This window comes from Coregonus lavaretus (assembly GCF_964263955.1).
Source record: "Coregonus lavaretus genome assembly, chromosome: 23".
Lineage (NCBI taxonomy): Eukaryota > Metazoa > Chordata > Actinopteri > Salmoniformes > Salmonidae > Coregonus > Coregonus lavaretus.
This window is the reverse complement of record NC_140010.1, coordinates 36,945,935-36,971,647: the sequence shown is the minus strand read 5'-3', so window position 1 is coordinate 36,971,647 and position 25,713 is coordinate 36,945,935. Positions and strand designations below refer to the sequence as shown.

At 42.7% G+C, this 25,713-nt stretch overlaps 2 protein-coding genes across 2 annotated transcripts in view; both read right to left on the bottom strand.

The window, feature by feature from the left end:
* Positions 1-11,631, bottom strand: part of LOC311150697 (phosphatidylinositol 4,5-bisphosphate 3-kinase catalytic subunit alpha isoform-like) — a 13,402-nt gene extending 1,771 nt beyond the window's left edge. The window contains exons 1-18 of the mRNA XM_084188207.1: positions 11,390-11,631; positions 10,010-10,420; positions 9,620-9,829; positions 9,147-9,397; positions 8,527-8,772; positions 8,099-8,184; positions 7,852-7,957; positions 7,188-7,340; positions 6,810-6,944; positions 4,706-4,830; positions 4,335-4,416; positions 2,595-2,759; positions 2,157-2,260; positions 1,605-1,776; positions 1,294-1,400; positions 961-1,082; positions 703-781; positions 1-166 (exon numbers count right to left, since the gene is read on the bottom strand). The exon at positions 1-166 is cut by the window's left edge and continues 5 nt beyond it. Of these exons, the coding sequence (XP_084044333.1) occupies positions 1-166; positions 703-781; positions 961-1,082; positions 1,294-1,400; positions 1,605-1,776; positions 2,157-2,260; positions 2,595-2,759; positions 4,335-4,416; positions 4,706-4,830; positions 6,810-6,944; positions 7,188-7,340; positions 7,852-7,957; positions 8,099-8,184; positions 8,527-8,772; positions 9,147-9,397; positions 9,620-9,829; positions 10,010-10,361 (2,661 nt within the window). The 5' untranslated portion in view covers positions 10,362-10,420; positions 11,390-11,631. The remainder of the gene's footprint in view (positions 167-702; positions 782-960; positions 1,083-1,293; positions 1,401-1,604; positions 1,777-2,156; positions 2,261-2,594; positions 2,760-4,334; positions 4,417-4,705; positions 4,831-6,809; positions 6,945-7,187; positions 7,341-7,851; positions 7,958-8,098; positions 8,185-8,526; positions 8,773-9,146; positions 9,398-9,619; positions 9,830-10,009; positions 10,421-11,389) is intronic.
* Positions 11,632-15,512: 3,881 nt separating this feature from the next.
* LOC311150508 (calcium-activated potassium channel subunit beta-2-like) lies at positions 15,513-17,131 on the bottom strand (the record flags this gene model as incomplete). The annotated part of the gene is made up of 4 exons (XM_084187996.1): positions 17,007-17,131; positions 16,635-16,805; positions 16,087-16,282; positions 15,513-15,797 (listed from the first exon to the last, which is right to left on the bottom strand). Exons 1-4 carry the CDS (start codon positions 17,066-17,068, stop codon positions 15,513-15,515), a joined length of 714 nt encoding a protein of 237 aa, XP_084044122.1. The 5' UTR covers positions 17,069-17,131.
* Between the last annotated feature and the right edge of the window lie 8,582 nt (positions 17,132-25,713).

Sequence of the window (25,713 nt, the reverse complement as noted above, 5' to 3'; positions counted from 1 at the left end):
TCCCCTGTTCTTGTCCTTGAGCCACTGGTGCAGTGTGTGGCTGTTAAACTGCAGCGCCCCCTTCAGGCCTCCTTTACACTGGATCTGCATGATGGTGTGGGAGTTCCTCACCACCTCGATCAGGACCACGCAGTCGCCGATGGACAGGCAGCCGTACGGCAACATCCTGGGGACAAAAACGACCAATAGGATGACAGGTAGGTCTACCATGGCTACAGTCTTTCAACGATACATTTTATTAATCTACCAATCATTCCATCTAGATACACATGCATTGATTCCTTCTGTTCGATCAGAACTGCGTCCTGACTTTCAATCCACCTACATAGAGACTGGGATGTGATCAGTACAATATGATAAGATACAGATCTAATCAATAGTACTCTGATTTGGAAGTAAAAACTCATTTCCCTGATTCATGGGTTAGAAAACAGAGTGATATAATGGCTATACAGACTCCCTTCACTTCCTTCAAAAACAACCCGACTTTCAATCGACCTGCATTCCTCCTTATCGTACCTCATTTAGGCTACACTAGTTTCCAGTTCAGAGTTTACATTATCAGCTCCTACAGAAAGTAATGGACTCAATGTTTAATCAATAGGATGAGTCGCTCCTAATTTTAGGCTCCTGCTATCAAGGAGAAGAACATGAAGGTTGTAATCGACTATTCATCTGAGCGGCTACAAAAGAGACTAGTACCTGAGATCAAGCCCCTGGTTCTGCCAGATGTTCTCCATTATCCTAATGATCTGCAAAGTCAGCATGTCCTGCCTCAGATCTGAAGGAGAGAGGTGAGAGTGAAATAGCAAGGTGATGATAAGTCTGAGCTTTGATCACACTAATGCAATATGAATCGCTGCCAGGGCAAAATGGGATTCGGTAAGCATGTTTATTGTCTAGTGTGTCCATAGTGAGTCAAGGGGGTTGGGTGATTCGTTTTGCATTAGCGGGATATACCGTCTCCGTTTTTGAAGATGATCTCGTTGCTCTGGAAGAGCAGCTCTGACATCATGTCAGGATTCTCCCAGTTGAGCCACAGAGGCCGTTTGGCCGATGACATCATCCGGCACTCCTCCAGGCTGAAAGAGATGGCAAACGTTGTATCAACACAGACTCAGAATAACTTTAAGAAAACATCTTGAACACAGTAAGGCCTGTCATTAAACCTGAATTTCACAGGACAAATTTCTTAGTTTCCTTGTTCAATCATTCAGAAGAATATGTGGACGTTCGTGGTTATGTCTACTGTGCTTTCTCAGTTGAGGGACGGAGTTAGAACAGCGCCAGTACCGGAGGTTTCCCAGCTGGTGAGCTGGGTTGAGCGGAGAGGTGAAGCTCTGTAGGGCGTCCATGTAGTCAGGCCTTTTCATCTGCTCCACCAGGAACTTCATCTGAACCTGAGGGCAGAGAGAGAGAGCTTCACTTTACTGCAAGTGTAGGGAGTCCATAGTCCTGAAGACCAATGGGGACTTTATAGCAGCTCCAAACTCATTGTCCTTTTGTCTTGTACTGACAGTAAGAAAAACATGATCACGAAAAAGATTGAGGCTTCCATATTAGGGCGTGAAGTGGAAAGGCCTTGATCACATCGTAAACGTTACCTTCTGGGCCTCGTCCTTCTTCTCCTGCTTGAGGAGGTCGGTGAGGTTAATGAGTTTCTCCATGGCCTCCACCTGTCTGCTCAGGTGCTTCAGGTACATGCCACAGGCCCGGCAGTAGGACTCCAGCAGCAGACCGAAACGTTGGCTCACTGTCTTGTTGTGCATCTCAGACCTGGAGGCAGAGAGAACAAGTTATGCAATTGTGGACGCCTATACAAATGTACTAGCGAGACTTCTCAATCTGCATGACCCATAGAAATGTATTCAGAAACATTTCCAAAACACATCAGTCTTGTGACTATGCATGAACACAGTCAATATCAATGTAACTTGATCTGGCAAATTCCCCTCTGTAAGCTTTTTTTCCTTTACTTAAACCCTAAAATACACAAATTAAGCAGGTTTTACAGGACCTTGGAGAAAGATTTTACACCAGCGGAATGGAATTCCGTCTGCCTAAGGCAAATTTAAGCAATCCACAACACACACATTTGGTTTCATAAACACTAAGGTTACTGGGCTAGTAAGGAAACAAACAGAAATCAAACTCACTTGAGATGCCAAAAGAAGAAATGTCCTATCCGCTGATTGGTCAAAGCCTTCTTCAGCAGGAAGCGGGCCAGTGGGTTATCGAGGTACTGCTCGTACTTCAGAACCTGGTGGCCAGACAAACACAGTGAATGTTCAGAACACACACCCAAATGAACGCAAAATGTATTTCTTTCCATAGAAATGTATCTGACTGAATAGAAGCCACCATGTAAAAGAGAGCAGTTAACCAGAGGGGTCATATTGAATTCTTTATGTAGTGTCAATAATTAAATCTGTAGGTGTCAAAGCCATTCAAAAACACATCACATCAAGCTGACAGTCAGCGGCATCCATGTTGAATCCCAGAAACCTCATAGAATAGTGTGTGGATAGGGTGAGGCTTGTCCATTCTATCTCTTTATTCATTAAAGACTATGAGTGGGTCTTATCATATTGTACCTGGACCAGCTGAATGAGGTATTGAGAGAGTCTGTCGTCCGTTAAGTATTTTTCAAGGCACTTCACTGCAAAGTCTCGGATCCTGGGATCGGGGAAGTTGCAGTCCAGCAACTCCATGGCTTGTTCTGGCTTTATGGCTGGCCAGTCCTTTAGAAGGCAATACATCTGGAACAAAGATTAACAAATACAAAAAAAATTGTATATAAAAAATTCAAATCAAAGTTTGAGGAAAAAACAAAATCGGATGACATTTATTAAATGAACTAAAATATAAAATTCAACATGTAAAATGTTGGTCCCATGTTTCATGACCAGAAATAAAAGATCCCAGAGAGTTTATATATGCACAAAATGCTTATTTCTCTACAATTTTGTGCACAAATTTGTTTACATACTTGTGAGCATTTCACCTTTGCCAAGATAATCCATTCACCTGGCAGGTGTGGCATATCAAGAAGCTGATTAAAACAGCATGATCATTACACAGGTGCACCTTGTGCTGGGGACAATAAAACCCTACTCTAAAATGTGCAATTGTGTCACAACACAATGCCACAGATGTCTCAAGTTGAGGGAGCATGCGATTGGCATGCTGACTGCAGGAATGTCCACCAGAGCGGTTGCCAGAGAATTGAATGTTAATTTCTCTACCATAAGTCACCAACATCGTTTTAGAGAATTTGGCAGTACGTCCAACTGGCCTCACAACCGCAGACCACATGTAACCACGCCAGCCCAGGACCTCCACATCCAGCTTCTTCACCTGCGGGATTGTCTGAGACCAGCCACCTGGACAGCTGATGAAATTGTGGGTTTGCACAACTGAAGAATTTCTGCATCAACTGTCAGAAACCGTCTCAGGGAAGCTTATCTGCGTGCTCGTCGTCCTCACCAGGGTCTTGACCTGACTGCAGTTCGGCGTCGTAGCCAACTTCAGTGGGCAAATGCTCACTTTCGATGGTCACTGGCACGCTGGAGAAGTGTGCTCTTCACAGATGAATCCCAATTTCAACTGTACCAGGCAGATGGCATCGTTTGGGAGAGCGGTTTGCTGATGTGAACAAGAGTGCCCCATGGTGGCAGTGGGGTTATGGTATGGGCAGGCATAAGCTACAGTCAACAAACACAATTGCATTTTATCGATGGCAATTTGACTGCACAGAGATACCGTGACGAGATCCTGAGGCCCATTGTCGTGCCACTAATCTGCCGCCATCACCTCATGTTTCAGCATGATAATGCACGGCCCCATGTCGCAAGTACCTGTACACAATTCCTGGAAGCTGAAAACTTCCCAGTTCTTCCATGGCCTGTATACTCACCAGACATGTCACCCATTGAGCATGTTTGGGATGCTCTGGATCGACGTGTACGAACGTGTGTTCCAGTTCCCGCCAATATCCAGCAACTTCGCACAGCCATTGAAGAGGAGTGGGACAACATTCCACAGGCCACAATCAACAGCCTGATCAACTCTATGCGAAGGAGATGTTTCGCACCAGATACTGACTGGTTTTCCGATCCACACCCCTAAATATATATATTTTCTGAAGGATATCTATATTCCCAGTCATGTGAAATCCATAGATTAGGGCCTAATGAATTGATTTCAATTGACTGATTTCCTTATATGAACTGTAATTGTTGCGTTTATATTTTTGTTCAGTGTATATCAAATTTCCCCTTGCCATGGTAGGCTATAAAGTCAAGTGTCAGCAGTTGAAATGTGAGACTGTTTACCTGCGCAACCTCATCCCTGGAGTTCCATTTCACTGCCAGGAGAATCTTGGGCAGTATCTCCGGGATACTGACACAGTAATGTCTGTAGGAGGAGAGAATAGCAAACATTTGAATGTAGAAAATTGCTTGTTTCCTCCCTTACGATCACACGCACTGTACACGCATACACACACACACACACACAGGGCCTCATTTCTCAATCATGAGCAGCACACATCTGTTATTATAACAAGTGTTTTAGTAGCTTGAGCAGGTAACCAAACTATTTCAGATGTAAGAAATGTTTGATAAATCTTGCGTGGGTTTTGTTTATGTGTTTTTCATAATAGAAAATATGGATTTGTTGATAAAGCACACACACACAGTATTACCTGTGCCTCCACAGGAAGTCCTTCTCCTGCTCAGTGATTTCAGACAGTGGATCTCTGTTACACACCAGACGCAGCTGTTCGTTGTCACTGTCCGTCAGAGGGTTGTCCCTCGCCAGTCTGTTACTCTGCAATAGAGACCAGTATGCTGCTTATTAAAACTACAGTACTGGTGGGAAGCAGGGTCGCATTCAATAAGCACTCAGTTGTAAAAGGTTTTGCGTTCTTATTGGACACACTCAGGTAGCTCATCTGCGTGAACGTGCCTTAGGCATGCTGCAAGGAGGCATGAGGACTGCAGATGTGGCCAGGGCAATAAATTGCAATATCCGTACTGTGAGACGCCTTAGACAGCGCTACAGGGAGACAGGACGGACAGCTGATCGTCCTCGCAGTGGCAGACCACGTGTAACAACACCTGCACAGGATCGGTACATTCGCACATCACACCTGCGGGACAGGTACAGGATGGCAACAACAACTGCCCGAGTTACACCAGGAACGCACAATCCCTCCATCAGTGCTCAGAATGTCCACAATATGCTGAGAGAGGCTGGACTGAGGGCTTGTAGTCCTGTTGTAAGGCAGGTCCTCACCAGACATCACCGGCAACAACGTCGCCTATGGGCACAAACCCACTGTCGCTGGACCAGACAGGACTGGCAAAAAGTGCTCTTCATTGACGAGTTGTAGTTGTGTCTCACCAGGGGTGATGGTTGGATTCGTGTTTATCGTCGAAGGAATGAGCGTTACACTGAGGCCTGTACTCTGGAGCGAGATCGATTTGGAGGTGGAGGGTCCGTCATGGTCTGGGTCGGCGTGTCACAGCATCATCGGACTGAGCTTGTCGTCATTGGAGGCAATCTCAATGCTGTGCGTTACAGGGAAGACGTCCTCCTCCCTCATGTGGTACCCTTCCTGCAGGCTCATCCTGACATGACCCTCCAGCATGACAATGCCACCAGCCATACTGCTCGTTCTGTGCGTGATTTCCTGCAAGACAGGAATGTCAGTGTTCTGCCATGGCCAGCGAAGAGCCCGGATCTCAATCCCATTGAGCACATCTGGGACCTGTTGGATTGGAGGTTGACGGCTAGAGCCATTCCCCCCAGAAATGTTCGGGAACTTGCAGGTGCCTTGGTGGAAGAGTGGGGTAACATCTCACAGCAAGAACTGGCAAATCTGGTGCAGTCCATGAGGAGGAGATGCACTGCAGTACTTAATGCAGCTGGTGGCCACACCAGATACTGACTGTTACTTTTGATTTTGACCCCCCCTTTGTTCAGGGACACATTATTCCATTTGTGTTAGTCACATGTCTGTGGAACTTGTTCAGTTTATGTCTCAGTTGTTGAATCTTATGTTCATACAAATATTTACACATGTTAAGTTTGCTGAAAATAAACACAGTTGACAGTGAGAGGATGTTTATTTTTTTGCTGTGTTTACATGCGGTATGCTACAGTTGAAACGACAACACGATATACAGAAAATAAGGCACTTACTTTGAATGGAATGCACACATGTCCAAATATATTATTTGTAAGGAAAACAACAATGAAGGCAATGCGGACGCCAGCCAGAAAATGTGCCGGGGAAAACGTTTGTGCAATGTCTGCTCTGACTAGAGATGTGCAATGTCTTCATACTTGATCTGGGGAAACACTGGGGAAGTGCTTGGGCTTTCGCTGAAGAGAGAAGTTTGTCCGGCTCAGTAAAGCCTCAAACATAAATTGTCCGCAACAGTGAAATGGGCTACTTCTTATGTGAATTAATGAGGAGGCGGAACACACCTCAATTCAAACTGTTGTTAGAAAATACAATTTGTTTGAAAATACATTTAAATTGACCAATTGAAACATAACCTATAGATAATTAGCAGGCAGCATGCCTTGGTTTGAGGGCAGCGTGGGTAACTGTCCTGTTGCGTAACAATCACATTTTGGAACAGTGAGTACATTCAGATATCACGTGCATAAAAAACACTCACGCTCGGGCGACTGTTAGAGATATTTGGAACCCATGCGTGAAAAGATTAAATCAATACAACAGATGAACGTACAATGTCAATATTGACTTAGACCAAACAAAATCACTTGGGACTTACCAAACCGGTGTGGCAGTAGTTGAAGCCCAGCTCCCGGGATATGTTCCAGTTGGCGTGCTCCTCGATGGCCGGCATGTCAGGGAACTTTACCGGGTTACTGAAGTGGTCAAACTCCAGCTCCAGGCAAGGGGTTTCCTGTGGGCCCAGAGCAATATAATGGAAAGGTCATTTGAGGTCGTTCAAAAGGACTTATGAGAACAATGGCGTCCTATTGTGGGGTTTGGTTGTATGTCAATGAGTAATTAATAAGGTGGATAAGAGGCTTAGACAATGAGAGGGGAGATGCGGATTATTGCGAACTGTAGCTTTGTGTGGTGTGTTAGATCCAGTGTGTGTCTTTCCATATGCGTGTGTAGCTAGCTAGCCAACACCTCAGACCTTGTTTGGATTGGAGCCGGTGACTCCGATAGCATTGAGCAGGTCTTCCAGGCCGTGGGGCACGGGCCACAGGTTGAGGGCCATCTTTCCAGCCACCAGCGTGTGGGTGTAATCAAACAGGTTGATGTTTCCCCAGGCTAGTGGACAGTGCTCCTGTAGCAACATAAGCACAATGATGGATTGTATTGTAGTCAATGTATGGAGTTGCATTGAAATTGGGATCAACGTAAATCGAGTTAAAAAATTGATAAAGAGGATATAGAATCCCAAGCTAAGTACGAGATTGAAAGCTATTGTTGTGCAAAGAAAATGCATGTGACACACAAGTAGGATTTGCCAAAGCCAGGAAAGTGAGCGATAATGTTCATTTCAATTACGCTACCCAAACAACTAATTCATGTACGGTACTTTTTCCACTTCTCCATTTATTCCCCAATCATTATTCATCTACACCAGGGATCTCAAACTAGCAGCCCGGGGGCCACATCAGGCCCGAAGCTGCTTCCCTCCGGCCCCCATGATAACAGTAAGACCAACATTGGCCCCCAGGTATTTTGAGTTTGAGACCTGATTTACACTTCTGATAGTTTGACCAAACCAAAGTAACTATTTTTTGTCAGAAACAATAAATTCCTGAAACTGGTGGGCAGGAGGGAGAGCTCACCTCCTTGGCCCCCTTCCTCCCTTTCACGGAACAGATGGACAGACAGAGGCGGGCGGCGCGGGGGATGTCTGGAATGTACATGTCGTAGTTCAGCCACTCGTTCCACCTTGGATGGACAACAAGAACATTTTCCCAATCAAAACAGACATCCCTATGAAGCTAACAGTAAGTAGGCTACACTACAGTATGCGATTTAGCAATAACTTCATTAAGAAAGTACAGTTTATTATGATGCAGGATGGCATACCTGGGGTTTGAGCATGGCACGCGCTGAGTGTTCACGTTGTCACACAGCTGCTCCCCACCGTGGTAAATCCCAGTCCGGACGTAGATCTAGATCAATAGCAGGGACACACATTAATAATTTACATAGATGTCTTTGACAGAAACCTTTATTGTGCTACTAAAAAGAACAATGACATCCAGGACATTTCGGCCCAATCGTGAACTTGATCTATTCAAATATTCCATCTAAATGTAGTTCCCCTTCTCCACAAGGACCTGCACTGATATGTACAACAGAACTGACAACAGGGTTCAGTGAGGAAAAAAACGTTTGGAAACAGGGAGGTACTACTTCAACTTGTTTAATAAGAACACAGGTTTTTGTTTTCTGTAGCAAAACATTTTGTTATGCCCTACTGAACACCACCCAAAGGTCCTCAAGTACAGTACCTTGTCAATGTCCCTGATGTTGACGTTGACGTAGGTGGCACACAGTATCCTTATCCTCAGCGTGCCGTTGATGGTCCATAGAGACTTGGTGGCCGTCTCGCCGTTCATGTAGGGAGTGGCCGTGGAGATGCGGCGGGCATACGAGGGCATGGTAAAGGTGTCGATGGGCAGCTGCGAGTACAGGCTGTCCTTGGCCATTAGCATGAGGTTGGGCATGCGCCCCAGCATGATGCAACTCCTCACGTACTGGGAAGGAAAGGCAATATACATTATAAGGGCATTAGATGCTACACCAAGCGAGGTATTAAACATGCAAAGAATGGCAACCCTTCTTTTGCACAGTTGCTATTACCTGTGTAACATTGCTAGCTAGTCATTGGCCAGTCATTCAAACATGCTCCAGACAGGATTCAAAGGAAGAATGTCAAAAGCCAAAGATTCAGATCACCGACTGTCGTCAATAAAATGCATTATTTGAGAATTTCTTCTTTCGAATCACTCATTTATTTATTATATTTAAACACACAGGCAAGAGACTAACTACAACATATGTTTGAATGTATCCCTATTCAAGATGTGGAGTAGGCATCAGAGAAATGTGTGTATGTGTCTGTGTTTACCTTGTACTGACTCAGGGGGTATTTCTCCAGCAGGTACTCATCGCAGCCGCACACCTTGAGGATGTACTTGCCCTGATACTCCTGCACGCACATCTTGAGCTGTTCGTGGGACAGCAGCATGCTACGCGTTTTCTTGCGGATGGCCTCTGCGATCACGTGCTCCGGCACGCAGTCGTGGTTGATTTTCAGTGTGTACTTCTGCTTGTCGTTGCTTGGCGACACGATGACCCAGATGACCACTATGATTTGACCTGGAGGGAAAGAGGAATAAATGTGTTATTATGGCATGGTAAGTGAGGTACCTTCCAATCCGATACATCGCACGTCACCAAACATATATTTAAAACAAGTGGGTGGTAGTTCTGTCAACGCTTACAATAGGTTATTTTGATACAAAATTAGGCTGTACATGGCTGGGATAGTTTCCCTTTGCCACAGACCCAAACCTTCTGTGTGTGTCTCCCATGTCCTACCTTTGTCAAGCTTATTGAAGATGTGCTTGGGTAGTTCTACTGACGACTCTACATTGGGAGGGTAGACGTACAACGCTCTACTGATGGGTCCGTTAGTGTCTCGGAGGTCCACAGACTCCTTGCAGACATTTAATATGTTCCTTCTAAAGTCCTGGACCTCTGCGTCCTTGACCAGGTCAAACTCACATATAGGCATTCCTATGGCAAAACCTGCACAAAAAAAGAAGAGAATTTCATGCACTCCTACAGCTACATTTTATCAAGCTTTATCGCACTCAATATTCAATCATGAAATTTGAGGGCTGCTTTTGAAAACAGCCTGAGGCCACACCATACTTAGAGTGTGCTTATGTGACGTCAGTGACTTAGTATAAAGAATACGAGACATACCAATTTCTCGATTTAGTATTTTCTCCTCTCGATTGCCTACTGGCTCGATGACTTTCAGGAAGGCCTGAAAAAGCCTGAGGTCGCACAGTCTCCTCGTCTCATCATAGAACTCCTCTCTCTCAGCCTCTTGAGTAACGCTGACAAAGATGTAGGAGGTCTCCTCCTGTAGGAGGTGGTGGAGAGGATACTTCCTGGCCTCTTTGAAGAGGTCCTGTTTGACCGAGATGAGTGTGGCCTCACGTGTGCACTCCAATGTCAGAATCATCCCATTGGGGAGAAGGAAGTCCACCTGGATGCTCGGGGGCATCAAGTGCATGCCCCATAGTTCCCCTGAAGACGGCCTGGGAGGCATTGTGTTCGGGCCGGCTGCTCCTCACTATGCTAATAATTACGATGAGTCGGGTCGACCAACTAGAGAGAGAGAGAGGCAATTACATAAGAAGCAGTGACCCATTTATACATCTCCATACTGCATGAGATAGTTAGCTACTAAATATTTCGAATGAGAGCAGAGGCATTGAGTGCAAGTGCTCACTAATAACTATCATTTTATAGCAGGCAGTTGCTTACACTACATCATAAGTTAAATTGTTAATTGTCCCAAAAAAACGCAAACGCATGGGGACAGCTCAAGCAGGAAACTACAGTTCCTCTGGGACAGATGTTGCTCGAATAAAATATTTTACATAACAATAGGTAGTTTGATAGCTAAGTGGAGAGGTTGACAGGTCACTCACTGTGTAATCAAACTAACTAACAAGCTAGTGAAGCAATGTGTCACAACAAGTAATGGAACGGGAAGACTGTAGTTAGCTAGCTAATGAAGTAGCTACCTAGCTTACTAAGTAGCTAACAGTTAGCTGTTTAGAGAATTTTGTAACGCATCATGAATTCTGTCATATGGGTATATTATGATGGCAAACGTTTGAGAACTAAACCGCAATTGTTATTTGCATTTTGCTTACTAGAATGCATATATAGCTAGTGATTGACTGCGTTAGACTTAGCTATCTAAAACACCGGTGCCGCTAGCTAGCTAATATTAGCTGACAAACCGCTAGCCATTAGCTAGCTAGTTGTTTTTGTGAAGACTTAGCTTGTGCCAGCTAGCCTAACTAATTGTCCAATGGCAATGCCTCATCATATTTGCAACTAGCCGTGCTGTCGTCTCGTTAAATTATGTATTTATTAGTTATGATTGTCTTTTGACACAATTTTTTATTTTATGACAAAATACCTGGCATTTGCAGGCAAACACTAGTTTGGTTATCGTCTCGCGCAACGCACTGTTTTCAGTCATAACATGCAACTTTCTCCGGATAATAGCTAGCAAATTTGAGGCAACTATGAGCTAGCTAGCTAAACAAACCCCATTCGTACCCGTCCTAGACCTCGCGCCCTCAGTCGTAGCGCTGGCTTGCTACTCCATCCAATTGTCGGGACAGTCCGGTTTCTCAACAAAGACGCCTTTCGCTATCATATTAATGGTTTCCCAAGTAATAAGGCCATTACATTCCATGGTGTGATGCCCAGCTCAATAGCGAAAAATACTGCATTTTGATTGCTTGCAAGCCGCCTGTCAGACAGCTTAGTGTTCGTTTGGCAAAGCTAGCTGCCTGCCTGGCGGTTTCCACTAGCTTCCATAGCCACAAAGTCCAAATTAACTAAAAAAATATATAGATGTTTTGTCTTAATGTAAGGTTAGGTTTGGGCATAAGGTTGGCAGTGTGGTTTAGGTTAGGTTTAAAATAAAATTTTAGGAATATACATTTTAGAAATGGGCGGGGTTTATGACTTTGTGGCTATAGAAACTAGTGACGACCATGGCATCGGGCTTTTGACCTCGAAGACGTGATGCATAGAATGTTCTCTGTATTCTATTCAAACAATTTATGCCATCTCACCAACAGCATTTGAAACATTTGACATAATATTTAAAAGCGTTAACTCTCAAAACTGTTTGTAAGAAAACACAGTCCTGAAATAAAAGTGTTATATTCTGACAGCATTGCAACAAAATTCAAGCAAAAATGCATGACTACAGTAACGATGGCGATGTCAGAAAGGGGTAGCCAACAGTAGTTGGTAGCCAGCGATGGCTAACAGGAGGGATGCATCTGATGTTTTAATGCTGGACGTGAACAAAACCCTGCACGTACAGCCCACCAGAACCATTAGGCCTACTGGTCACTCCTTATGGCTATCTATCCAAAACTACGCTTCTGGTCAACAGGGTAACATTGTTCTGAAGGGGACAGCGGAGGGGGTCAAATTCAAGGAAACCACCTTTCTCGCTTGTAAAATATTGACTGCTTTCCATTGCTGTCAGAGGGAGCTGGAAGTGAGCAAGTGGCACACCTCAAGAGATGACAAGCAAACACATGTATGATAACAAGGGGGAACTAGTGAAACTGACAATGTCAAAGATGTGATGAATCCATACAAGGTCTATTTCCATCCAAAGCCAGTCATATGCAAAGCCAGGGGCAAAATTTGTCCCAAGCAAGGAAAGGCAGAGAAAGGCGCTGTCATGCCAAATGCCCTCAAAGGAAATCTGCCCGGTGACAGTGAGAGAAAAAAAGAGCAGAAAAGTTTCCATCTGCATAATTTCTAAGAAATTCTGAACAAAAATATAGGGTTTATTACAGTTGCATCATTTGTAAACAATTGCTTGATTGCATAAATGCATTAAATTCACCATCAAATTATTTATTTCATTTTGATATGCCTCACCATGGGAAGTCATAACTGCATCAATATGTTATTTTATGAGGTAATTTATTGCATACAGAGCAAAATGTATGAAAAATAAACATGAAAAGTTAGCCACTTTCCTCGGTTGTCATCAGAGAGACACAAGACAATGAAAAACATTTTTGCATAGCACACAATTTCTGTATGACAGACTGAACAATAAAATGGTAATTACTGTACATAATATAAGCTATGGCTGACCCCTAAAATATGTTGATGCTGTCATTCAGCAATTTCCCCATTAGATTCTGCATATTCTAGCTAGTTCTGGTATTTCGACAATGGTCTTTAACCCTCTTCTGCAAAAAATCACATACAGGAACTGCACAAGCTTCTAACTTTGCTCAACACAGTAGGTCATGAACAATTATCTTCAGGAAACACAGTGGACAATTTGGGAGAATGAACTCTGTCTCATTCCGTCAGCACAAATTTTGCTCAACATTGTCGTCTGTGAGATATAGGACACGTGCTCAACATTACTCCAAATTTAGGATTGTAAGCGAGGGTACTCAACTTTCTGTAAGGGCCCTTGTTCAAAGTCTGTAAATCATTTACTAAGTATTTCTTATTGTGGTCACATTGTCGAGCGGGAACCTGCAAGTAAGCATTTCATTGTACTGTGTACACCATGTGTATCCTGTACATATGACAAATAAAATAAAAAGGTAGATAAAAAAATGTTCAAATAGCCTGTTCATTTCTGTGAAAAGGTTGCATATTATGATGTAGAGTAAGAAAACATGCATGCATAGCTGTGGGAAGTAGGGGTGCTGAAGGTGCTGCAGCACCCCCTGAAAAATCAGAATTAAAAAGAACGTTCATTTTTGTTGTTTTTTTCATCTTCACAAAAGTAGTGCACTGGGCCTTTAATAGTCCTGTATTAGTAGACCGATATAGCCATCTGCAGTGCCAGCTCGGGCAAAAAGGTTTGTTCCCACCCCCAAACTACAGTGCCTTGCAAAAGTATTCATCCCCCTTGGCGTTTTTCCTATTTTGTTGCATTACAACCTGTAATTTAAATGGATTTCATGTAATGGACATACACAAAATAGTCCAAATTGGTGAAGTGAAAAAAATAACTTGTTTAAAACAATTCTAGAAAATAAATAATGGAAAAGTGGTGCGTGCACATGTATTCACCTCCTTTGCTATGAAGCCCCTAAATAAGATCTGGTGCAACCAATTACCTTCAGAAGTCACATAATTAGTTTTAAAAAACTCCACCTGTGTGCAATCTAAGTGTTACATGATCTGTCAAACGATCTCAGTATATATACACCTGTTCTGAAAGGCCCCAGAGTCTGCAACACCATGAAGCACACAAAGCAAGGGGCACCACCAAGCAAGCGGCACCATGAAGACCAAGGAGCTCTCCAAACAGGTCAGGGGCAAAGTTGTGGAGAAGTACAGATCAGAGTTGGGTTATAAAAAAATATCAGAAACTTTGAACATCCCACGGAACACCATTATATCCATTATTAAAAATGGAAAGAATATGGCACCACAACAAACCTGCCAAGAGAGGGCCGCCCACCAAAACTCACGGACCAGGCAAGGAGGGTATTAATCAGAGAGGCAACAAAGAGACCAAAGATAACCCTGAAGGAGCTGCAAAGCTCCACAGCAGAGATTGGAGTATCTGTCAATAGGACCACTTCAAGCCGTACACTCCACAGAGCTGGGCTTTATGGAAGAGTGGCCAGAAAAAAGCCATTGCTTAAAGAAAAAAATAAGCAAACACGTTTGGTGTTCGCCACAAGGCATGTGGGAGACTCCCCAAACATATGAAAGAAGGTACTCTGGTCAGATGAGACTAAAATTGAGCTTTTTGGCCATCAAGGAAAACGCTATGTCTGGCGCAAACCCAACACCTCTCATCACCCAGAGAACACCATCCCCACAGTGAAGCATGGTGGTGGCAGCATCATGCTGTGGGGATATTTTTCATCGGCAGGGACTGGGAAACTGGTCAGAATTAAAGGAATGGTGGATGGCGCTAAATACAGGGAAATTCTTGAGGGAAACCTGTTTCAGTCTTCCAGAGATTTGAGACTGGGATGGAGGTTCACCTTCCAGCAGGACAATGACCCTAAGCATACTGCTAAAGCAACACTCGAGTGGTTTAAGGGGAAACATTTAAATGTCTTGGAATGGCCTAGTCAAAGCCCAGACCTCAATCCAATTGAGAATATGTGCTATGACTTAAAGATTGCTGTACACCAGCGGAACTCATCCAACTTGAAGGAGCTGGAGCAGTTTTGCCTTGAAGAATGGGCAAAAATCCCAGTGGCTAGATGTGCCAAGCGTATAGAGACATACCCCAAGAAACTTGCAGCTGTAGTTGCTGCAAAAGGTGGCTCTACAAAGTGTTGACTTTGGGGAGGTGAACAGTTATGCATGCTCAAGTTCAGTTTTTTTGTCTTATTTCTTGTTTGTTTCACAAGATAAAATATTTTGCATCTTCAAAGTGGTAGGTGTGTTGTGTAAATCAAATGATACAAACCCCCCAAAAAAAGGCAACAGAGGTCATACATTAATTTAGCTGCTCAGATGTCAGTTTCAGAACATTCCGTTTGCAACAGTCCCTGAGTAGAACAGAAGCAAGTCAAGCCACTTGTTCCAAATGTCTCAGCGCTGAGAGAACGACATTACAAGAGGTCATTAAGTTAAAACAATCCCTTTCATGTCATTATCTGTCTGGACTGGAGACCATGCTTGTTGCTCTCAGTTGCTGCACCAGCAAGCTTCACATCTCGATCTTGACTACCTGCTCACACATAATGGAGAGGTACTGGGTGAGTTTGACCATGAAGATGATGGCGGTGCCCCCCATGAGCATGCAGGAGGGCCAGAAGAGCGAGTGAAAGACGGCGCTGTGGCCGTACAGTCGGGTCAGGAGGGAGCTCTCCTGCTGGCCGCTGGGGTCGTAATAGCAGGGGACCTGCTGGTGCGGCTTCAGGCGTTCTGAGATGTTCACAATCATGTGGTGCATGGCCGCGGTGTCCTTCTGGCACTTTGGTACGTAGAAACACTGGAAAGAGAAAAGTGGGTGGCAATGATGTTAGTTCAGGAGCCTTCAGCGTGCCTTAGCAAGCATCCCCAGATACCCAACGTTAATATTTATTCGTACAAATAAACTTGTGTTCCTGTTGACTTAAACGTGCAAATAGAGCATAATGAGTCATGCAAAGCGCTAGGAGTTTTCCTGACCACGTGACCAGGAAGAAGCAGGCCCACATGCTCCTGGCTTGTGTCATCATGAAACAATAGCTTTCAAACCATTCAGTCATTCACAGCCTCCATTCTGACCCTCCGTTCACCTCAAAGTTGGAGTCCCAGCTCTCCTCGTTGTGAGATAAGCGGCTGAGCCTGCCCGTGGTGTTGACACTGACGTAGACCTGCAGACAGGGGAACCTGGAGCCTCTCCAGCAGTCCGAGCCACAGCTGTAGGAACAGTTCACGTCTGCTGTGATGGTGGAGTTGAGCACAATACAGACACTCTCCTCTGTCCACACACTATATGGAGAGATGAGGGGAAGAATTCAAAGGTATTGTAGGATTTACAAAGTGGCATGTAAACATATATTTATCTCTGTGGTCAAATAATATTGCAGAATGATTCTGTGGTGTAAAAATACCGGTTAGACACCCCTCGGAGGTGGATGCGTACTATTCACATTCCAATTTAGCATTGAAGCATGCTGTGCCATATCGTTCACACAAAAAAGACTGACAAACAAACATACTGCATAAACACTACAAAGGCAGGTTGATTGAATTGCAGTCTTTGAGAATTAGCAACGGCAGAGTCCACCAAAATTACAAAATATACAAACAATTATCCACTGTCAGATTGATAGTGCAGTACCTGTCTGCGTGAGAGCGCAGTATGGTGATGCCCAGGACAAAGTACATCATGACCGACGCAATGACCATGGCCAGGCCCAGGAGAATAGCCCGGTCCTCCCCAGCTTTCAGAGCCGTCACCGTCTTCTTCTTGTCCATCAGGTCAACATTCCGGAACTTCTGGTAGATGGACCTGAGGTTGGGGTCAAGTCCATTTCAATTCATTTTACAAGAATACTTGTTTTTTTCTTTAAATCGTTTGAAATGTTCCTCAATTTAATAATGAGGAGAACCATCGTCTGTTTCCTTCTTGGAGGAACCTCCACTGCATGTCAGCATAAAATATATTACAATTAATTATTAAATTGGAGTGATTTTCAGAGTGACAGTGTACCTCTTCGCTCCTCCTCCTGATGATGCCCCTCTTGCACTTTTGGCCCCTGTCACAAAGAACATCTTCCCAGATGCCCCACGACCTCCTCTGCTCACAGAAGAAGCGGTGCGGACAGACTGCTGGAACGACCTGCACAAAATAACAGTCTGTTATCACTCTGAACTAGATAGTATAGATAGACAGATCTATAGTAGATTAAACATTTTGCTCAATATTGACTTGTTAGATATCGAGGAATGAAATGGCATGAACCATACTCATAATGACAGATTATCAATTATAACATCAAATTAGATTAATGATGGTAATTCCTAGTATTTCGTCACCAGAACTCTTCAGTCAGCCCGCTTATGACCACTTTTGCCAACTTTTGTGTCATGGAAACAACACTGAAATAGAACACTGTTGTTTGAAACATAGCATTTATATGTACCATCACAGACACAAGGCAACAGACGCTCTTCTGTTGTTTCAAGACAGTTTTGCAACTCAAATACAGAGATGGCGCAAAAGAAAGCCTACCTGTGTTGCATGATTTTGCAGTCAAATTCACTACCCTTGTGTGAAAGCCAATACTAAGTTGTTGACTAAATATTAACAGGTTGATACAATTCAAAAGGAATGACAAAGTAGGCCTATTACGGATGAAAGGTGTTAATGTCGATGAAGTTGTCATGAAAGACTTACCTGCTGGAGCATGAACCATATGAATGTAACCCCTGTCAACATAAACTCATTGTTTCCTCTCATTTAACAACAACAAGCCATGGCTGGCACACCGAGTCCAGTACAGGCATCGTCACCGAACATTCTACCTAATAACACACAGCTTTCTGTTATTAAAATATTTTAGCCCCATGCATAATCGAACGAGCAGCAGCTAGGGCCATGTTCATTAGGCACCAAACGGAAGAAAACAGACTGAAACAGGGAGGGACTACCTGAAGTTGTTCAATAAGAAGCCCTCATTTTCGTTGTCTGTTGAAAAGCATTTTGCTTTGTTTTGCTACGGTGTGCACTAATGAATACGACCCAGACGTTATGAATTATGCGTTTCAGGTCGTCCAGGGGTCAGTGTGTAAGGTGAGGGTCGATGCAGTCCCACTTTGGAGATTGCCAGGCCCTTATTGAAAGTATGATTTGGAACAAAGACATTTACATGACCTGATTGCAGTGGTGCAATACCAGCGTGTGCATTTGTCAAAATCAATTGGGCAAAGCTCATGCCCCTGGTATACCAATACTTGAGCCCTGAAACATGCCACACAAAAATATGAGTGTAAATCGCGCTCCTCCAAACTTTTGACTCCGGTTTTTCTTTACTTTTACAATGTTTTACATTGTAGAATAATAGTGAAGACATCAAAACTATAAAATAACACATATGGAATCATGTAGTAACCAAAAAAGTGTTAAACAAATCAAAATATATTATATATATGAGATTCTTCAAATAGCCACCCTTTGCCTTGATGACTGCTTTGCACACTATTGGCATTCTCTCAACCAGCGTCATGAGGTAGTCACCTGGAATGCATTTAATAATAATAATAATATAATATGCCATTTAGCAGACGCTTTTATCCAAAGCGACTTACAGTCATGCGTGCATACATTTTTGTGTATGGGTGGTCCCGGGGATCGAACCCACTACCTTGGCGTTACAAGCGCCGTGCTCTTCCAGCTGAGCTACAGAGGACCACATTTCAATTAACAGGTGTTCCTTCTTAAAAGTTAATTTGTGGAATTTCTTTCCTTCTTCATGTGTTTGAGCCAATCAGTTGTGTTGTGGTAAAAAAAACAAGAACAGCTGAAATAAGCAGAGAAACAACAGTCCATCATTACTTTAAGACATGAAGGTCAGTCAATACGGAACATTTCATGAACTTTGAAAGTTTCTTCAAGTGCAGTCGCAAAAACCATCAAGCGCTATGATGAAACTGGCTCTCATGAGGACTGCCACAGGAAAGGAAGACCCAGAGTTACCTCTGCTGCAGAGGATAAGTTCATTTAAGTTACCAGCCTCAGAAATTGCAGCCCAAATAAATGATTCACAGAGTTCAAGTAACAGACACATCTCAACATCAACTGTTCAGAGGAGACTGTGTGAATCAGGCCTCCATGGTCGAATTGCTGCAAAGAAACCACTACTAATGAACACCAATAAGAAGAAGAGACTTGCTTGGGCCAAGAAACACGAGCAATAGACATTAGACCAGTAGACATTTGTCCTTTGGTTTGGAGTCTAAATTGGAGATTTTTGGTTCCAACCGCCGTGTCTTTGTGAGACGCGGTGTGGGTGAACGGATGATCTCCACATGTGTATTTCCCACCGTAACGCATGGAGGAGGAGGTGTTATGGTGTGGGGGTCCTTTGGTGGTGACACTGTCTGTGATTTATTTAGAATTCAAGGCACACTTAACCAGCATGGCTACCACAGCATTCTGCAGCGATACGCCATCCCATCTGGTTTGGGCTTATTGGGACTATCATTTGTTTTTCAACAGGACAATGACCCAACACAGCTCCAGGCTGTGTAAGGGCTATTTTACCAAGAAGGAGAGTGATGGAGTGCTGCATCAGATGACCTGGCCTCCACAATCCCCCGACCTCAACCCAATTGAGATGGTTTGGGATGAGTTGGACCGTAGAGTGAAGAAAAAGCAGCCAACAAGTGCTCAGCATATGTGGGAACTCCTTCAAGACTGTTGGAAAAGCATTCCAGGTGAAGCTGGTTGAGAGAATGCCAAGAGTGTGCAAAGCTGTCATCAAGGCAAAGGGTGGCTATTTGAAGAATCTCAAATATAAAATAGATTTTTTGGTTACTACATGATTCCATATGTGTTATTTCATAGTTTTGATGTCTTCACTATTATTCTACAATGTAGAACATAGTAAAAATACAGAAAAACCCTGGAATGAGTAGGTGCGTCCAAACTTTTGACTGGTACTGTATATATATGATGACGTTGAATCAACGTGGAAAACTCATTGGATTTGCAAAAAGTCATCAATGTAAGAGAATTTCGTATTTTTTTACCCAACTTTTAAACTAAATCCAATGATATGATGAAAGATTTTGTTGATTTCGCATTTAATTCACATCAGTTGACAACTCAAACAAATGTAAATCAAAATTAGACATTGAACTGACATCTGTGCCCAGTGGGTTGACATATGACGACATGGTTGTCATGTGCTTGAAGTCTTCCACTTGCCAACTCGACCTTATTCCTAACAAGCTGGTCAAAGGAATTCTCACTGTAGCATGCCTACCAATGTTGAACATTATTACATTATCTCTAAACAGCAAAGTGTTTAGAAAAATTATGGGCCCATCTCAAAACTCCCTTTCCTTTCAAAAATTCTACAGAAGACTGTTGCTTATCTAAACGTTCCACATTTTATTTGGGTGTACCACATGGCTCTGTGCTTGGACCCTTAGTAGTTTATTTATTGTTACCACTTGGAAATGTAATCTGCAGACATGCCATGCACTTTCACAGCTATGCAGATGACACTCAAAATGTACTTATCTTTTAAATCCCACAATACCTTGCAGGCAGCTTGCCTTGAGGCATGCATCAAGGAGGTTGAACACTGGATGACAACAAATTTCAGACTAAACAAAGATGATGCTAATTGGTAATAAGACACAAGGTTGATGTTTTTTTCTTGCCTTGTGTTTTTTTTTAAATCTCCTTCCTTGTACTGTTCGACTGTGGTGCGATTTTACATGCACATTAAATAAAGTTTGATTTGATCTTTTTAATATTTACAAATTGAGAAATTACATTTTTCAACAATTTCTGTAATAGTTAGCAGAACAAGTAAGTTCCCATAACATAACGTGTGATATTCTTGTCTCCATGCCAACAGTAAAATAGCCAGAAAAACAGCCCACATGAGAAAAGTTATGGGTCTATGAGTCACTGACTGACAACTTTGTAATGCAAAGACTTCCATAAACACTGCTGGACAGCACAACCTATTAATCAGACAATGGCATGGATATCAACATAGTTAAATTGAAATGATTGACGGTTTAAAGTTAAATGAAGTCAAATAAAGTTAAATGATTGCAAGTGCCACGTCGTAACGGCATCATTTATTTTAAACTACATTTTGATCAATAGCTGTAATCATTACCTCTTGAGTGCCTGAAGTTGCATGCATAGCCTACCTATATTGAATTCAGCCAGGGAAATACTTACAAAGACTGTCCCCTTTGCTCTTGCTCCTGGGTATGAACGCTGGAAGTGCTTTTTAAAAGCTTCTGGTCCAGCAGATTTGTAGCTGTGCTTCATGCACCATGGAAGTTAAAATTGCACTGGCAAGTGACTTTGTCGCTAATGATAGAAGGAATGGCCAGTGAAGTATGGAAGAGAGCCCTGTGTTTCAGTCCAATTCAATGCCTGACCTTGCAGGGCTTCCCAACAGCTGGCCCATAAATGAAATCTAAGTCAAATATACCATTAGATATATTTAAACATACAGCTCTGGGAAAAATTAAGAGACCACTGCATATTTTTCTTAAATCAGCATCTCTACATGTATGGCAGCCATTCCATTCCAGTGTCTGTTGAATTCCAACACAGGCACACCTCATTCTACTGAATTAGGTACTGATTAGGTGATCACATGAACCAAATCTTATTTAACGAGGAAAATTATAAAAACCACTGCTGTGGTCATCACTATCCTCTTGCAATAGGACCAGCTGGATGGCAAAAACAGTGCTAATAGTACCTCAAAAGTAATATTAATCAAAAAATAACTATTGACCATACCAAAAGAGTTGAAAAGGAAAGTTGAGTGAGGAAAAGAAGGGTTCAATTCTGGCTTTACTGGCAGAGGGATACAGTGAGCGTCAGGTTGCTTCCATCCTTAAAATTTCAAAGACGGCGGTTCATAAGAAAAGGTCAAGCAGCAGACATTGGGGACAACAAAGCTACAGACCGGCAGAGGGCGAAAACGACTCTCTACTGACTGGGATGACCGCCAACTCATTCGAATGTCACTCAACAACCGTAGGAAGACATCAAGTGACCTACAAAAAGAATGGCAAACGGCAGCTGGGGTGAAGTGCACGGCGAGTTCGAAACAGGCTCCTAGGGGCAGGGCTGAAGTCGTGCAAAGCTAGAAAAAAGCCCTTCATCAATGAGAAGCAAAGAAGTGCCAGGCTGAGGTTTGCAAAAGACCATAAGGATTGGACCGTAGAGGACTGGAGTAAGGTCATCTTCTCTGATGAGTCCATTTTTCAGCTTTGCCCAACACCTGGTCGTCTAATGGTTAGACGGAGACCTGGAGAGGCCTACAAGCCACAGTGTCTCGCACCCACTGTGAAATTTGGTGGAGGATCGGTGAAGATCTGGGGGTGCTTCAGCAAGGCTGGATTCGGGCAGATTTGTCTTTGTGGAGGATGCATGAATCAAGCCACGTACAAGGTTGTCCTGGAAGAAAACTTGCTTCCTTTTGCTCTGACATTGTTCCCCAACTCTGAGGATTGGTTTTTCCAGCAGGACAATGCGCCATGCCACACAGCCAGGTCAATCAAGGCGTGGATGGAGGACCACCAGATCAAGACCCTGTCATGGCCAGCCCAATCTCCAGACCTGAACCCCATTGAAAACTTCTGGAATGTGATCAAGAGGAAGATGGATGATCACAAGCCATCAAACAAAGCTGAGCTGCTTGAGTTTTTGCGCCAGGAGTAGCATAAAGTCACCCAACATCAATGTGAAAGACTGGTAGAGAGCATGCCAAGACGCATGAAAGCTGTGATTGAAAATCAGGGTTATTCCACCAAATATTGATTTCTGAACTCATCCTAAGTTAAAACATTACTATTGTGTTGTTTAAAAATTAACATGAACTTATTTTCTTTGCATTATTTGAGGTCTGACAACAGTTATTTTGACCAGTTGTCATTTTCTGCAAATAAATGCTCTAAATGACAATATTTTTATTTGGAATTTGGGAGAAATGTTGTCAGTAGTTTATAGAATAAAACAAAAATGTTATTTTTACCCAAATACATACCTATAAATAGTAAAATCAGAGAAACTGATAATTTTGCAGTGGTCTCTTAATTTTTTCCGAAGCTGTATGTACAAAAGCACAAAACAATTGGTGAAAATGGATTCCAAATGTTTCACCTCTCAGATAATAATGTTAGTGATCTGATAAGAACTATAGTATCCACATATAGGTTCCTGACAATAATACTTTCTTATAATTTACACACGGTATATGAAACTACAGTGTGAAATATATGTATCTTACAATATATTATCCACATTTACTCTAAATATTATATAATGGAAATGGGCCAGTTCATATATGTTTAGAGTGAAAATGCATTTTCCTATTTCACAAAAAAATTGAATAATGTAAATATTTAATTTCAGTACTTACTGGAGGAAATTGGAGACAGTACTCAGCTAAGCATGATAGAGCCCCCCTACACATGAACATGGATCAGAACATATTGATTATAGATGGTTGCATACGTTTCACAGTAACCACCATTTTGAGAGAATAGTTAAGGATAACCCATATGCCCTCCATGTTATCTAATTATGTAACGGTTGCTGAGTGTGCGCTATCACTCATCACATGAAGTAACAGGAGAGAAAATTGTCTCTGTCCGTGGCTGAAGGATGGCGATGATGCTTCAATGCCCATGGTTTGGGAAAATGCTGGCTACAGCAAGAACGTACTGTACCTCTCTATATTCCCATTATCTCTCTAATGAAGTATGTCCTCCTACTGTTGTGGACCCTGCGAGACAAACACCTTACTACTCTCAAATTCTCTCCCAACTTTGAGTTTTGAATTACAGTAGAATTACACCACCTCTGAATTTGTTGGATGTGTCAGTGTCATTCTTTGTTGATGTATTGATGTTTTTGTTCAGGTCAAATCAATAGAAAGTGTTGGAAATGTTGGCTTTCCAACATATACTTTTCTCTTGTTAAACGTGATGTTCAAAATACACTGGCAATCTTGGGCGTAGCAACCTAAGGCATCTGTAGGACTCTTGTATGTGTGCGTGTTTCTCTTTGAGCAGACTAAATTAGTCTGAGATGACATATTAACATACCATTTAGCAGACACTTTTATCTAAAGCGATTTAGTCATGCATGCATACATTTAACTTACGGGTGATCCCGGGAATCGAACTCATTATCCTGCCGTTACAAGCGCCAAAGCTCCATGCTCTACCAACTGAGCTACAGAGGACCATGAGACCAATAAAACAAGATCAATAAAAGTGAGTGATTTATTTCTTTAGTTACAATCCCTCAGACGACTCTGCTTTGATCTTCCACAGTTTAGTGGGTGCTAAGTCTCACCATAAGGCCTGACATTTTTACACTCACCACAGCCACAATGCATTTCAAAGTTGGCCCATGCTAATAATCTTCCTCTAACATTTGCATCTAGAGAATGTCTCAGGATGTATTTTCTGCCTTGTCCTTTGAGTGGTTATTGTTCTGTGGCCAGGTGTCCCAGTGTTTAGTCTTTAAAAAGACACGTTCCTTTGCAATGCTCTCAGCATGAAGCAGATGAAACAAGCAGCATTTCACAACCGAAGGTGTACAGAGTGAAGAGTGGGAATCGAAAAGTGTCATATGTAAAATGTCATACAATCAGTCACAGTGTATATATAACCATACAAACTACATATGTTGGTGTTGTTTTGCCCTCACCCTAAGCGTAAATAGACTCACTATGGATAGACTCACTATAAATAGACTCACTATGCCCCTCACTCTGTATTCTCCCCACTCAAAACTGGTTAGTCTTTATGTAGTGTCAAATGAGATATAAAACATTTAAAGGGTGACAAAAACATGTAATTATCTGAATGTTCTCACAGTTATCATTTATTGTGTCTGTATCAATCAGTGTCATAAAACATGTAATCTAGTGTAACATTGGCACCTCTGACAATACATGATCTTATTTACTTCATTAATTGGAACACATCCCACAAGTTACAACACCTATTGGTGTATGTCTTGGTACCTTGTGCATTTGCATGTCAGCTAACAATATACAGTGCCTTGCAAAAGTATTCATCCCCCTTGGCGTTTTTCCTATTTTGTTGCATTACAACCTGTAATTTAAATGGATTTTTATTTGGATTTCATGTAATGGACATACACAAAATAGTCCAAATTGGTGAAGTGAAATGAAAAAAATAACTTGTTTCAAAGAATTCTAAAAAATAAATAACGGAAAAGTGGTGTGTGCGTATGTATTCAACCCCTTTGCTATGAAGCCCCTAAATAAGATCTGGTGCAACCAATTACCTTCAGAAGTCACATAATTAGTTAAATAAAGTCCACCTGTGTGCAATCTAAGTGTCACATGATCTCAGTATATATATATACACATGTTCTGAAAGGCCCCAGAGTCTGCAACACCACTAAGCAAGGGGCACCACCAAGCAAGCGGCACCATGAAGACCAAGGAGCTCTCCAAACAGGTCAGGGACAAAGTTGTGGAGATGTACAGATGAGGGTTGGGTTATAACTTTGAACATCCCACAGAGCACCATTAACTCCATTATTAATAAAATGGAAAGAAAATAGCATCACAACAAACCTGCCAAGAGAGGGCCGCCCACCAAAACTCACGGACCAGGCAAGGAGGGCATTAATCAGAGAGGCAACAAAGAGACCAAAGATAACCCTG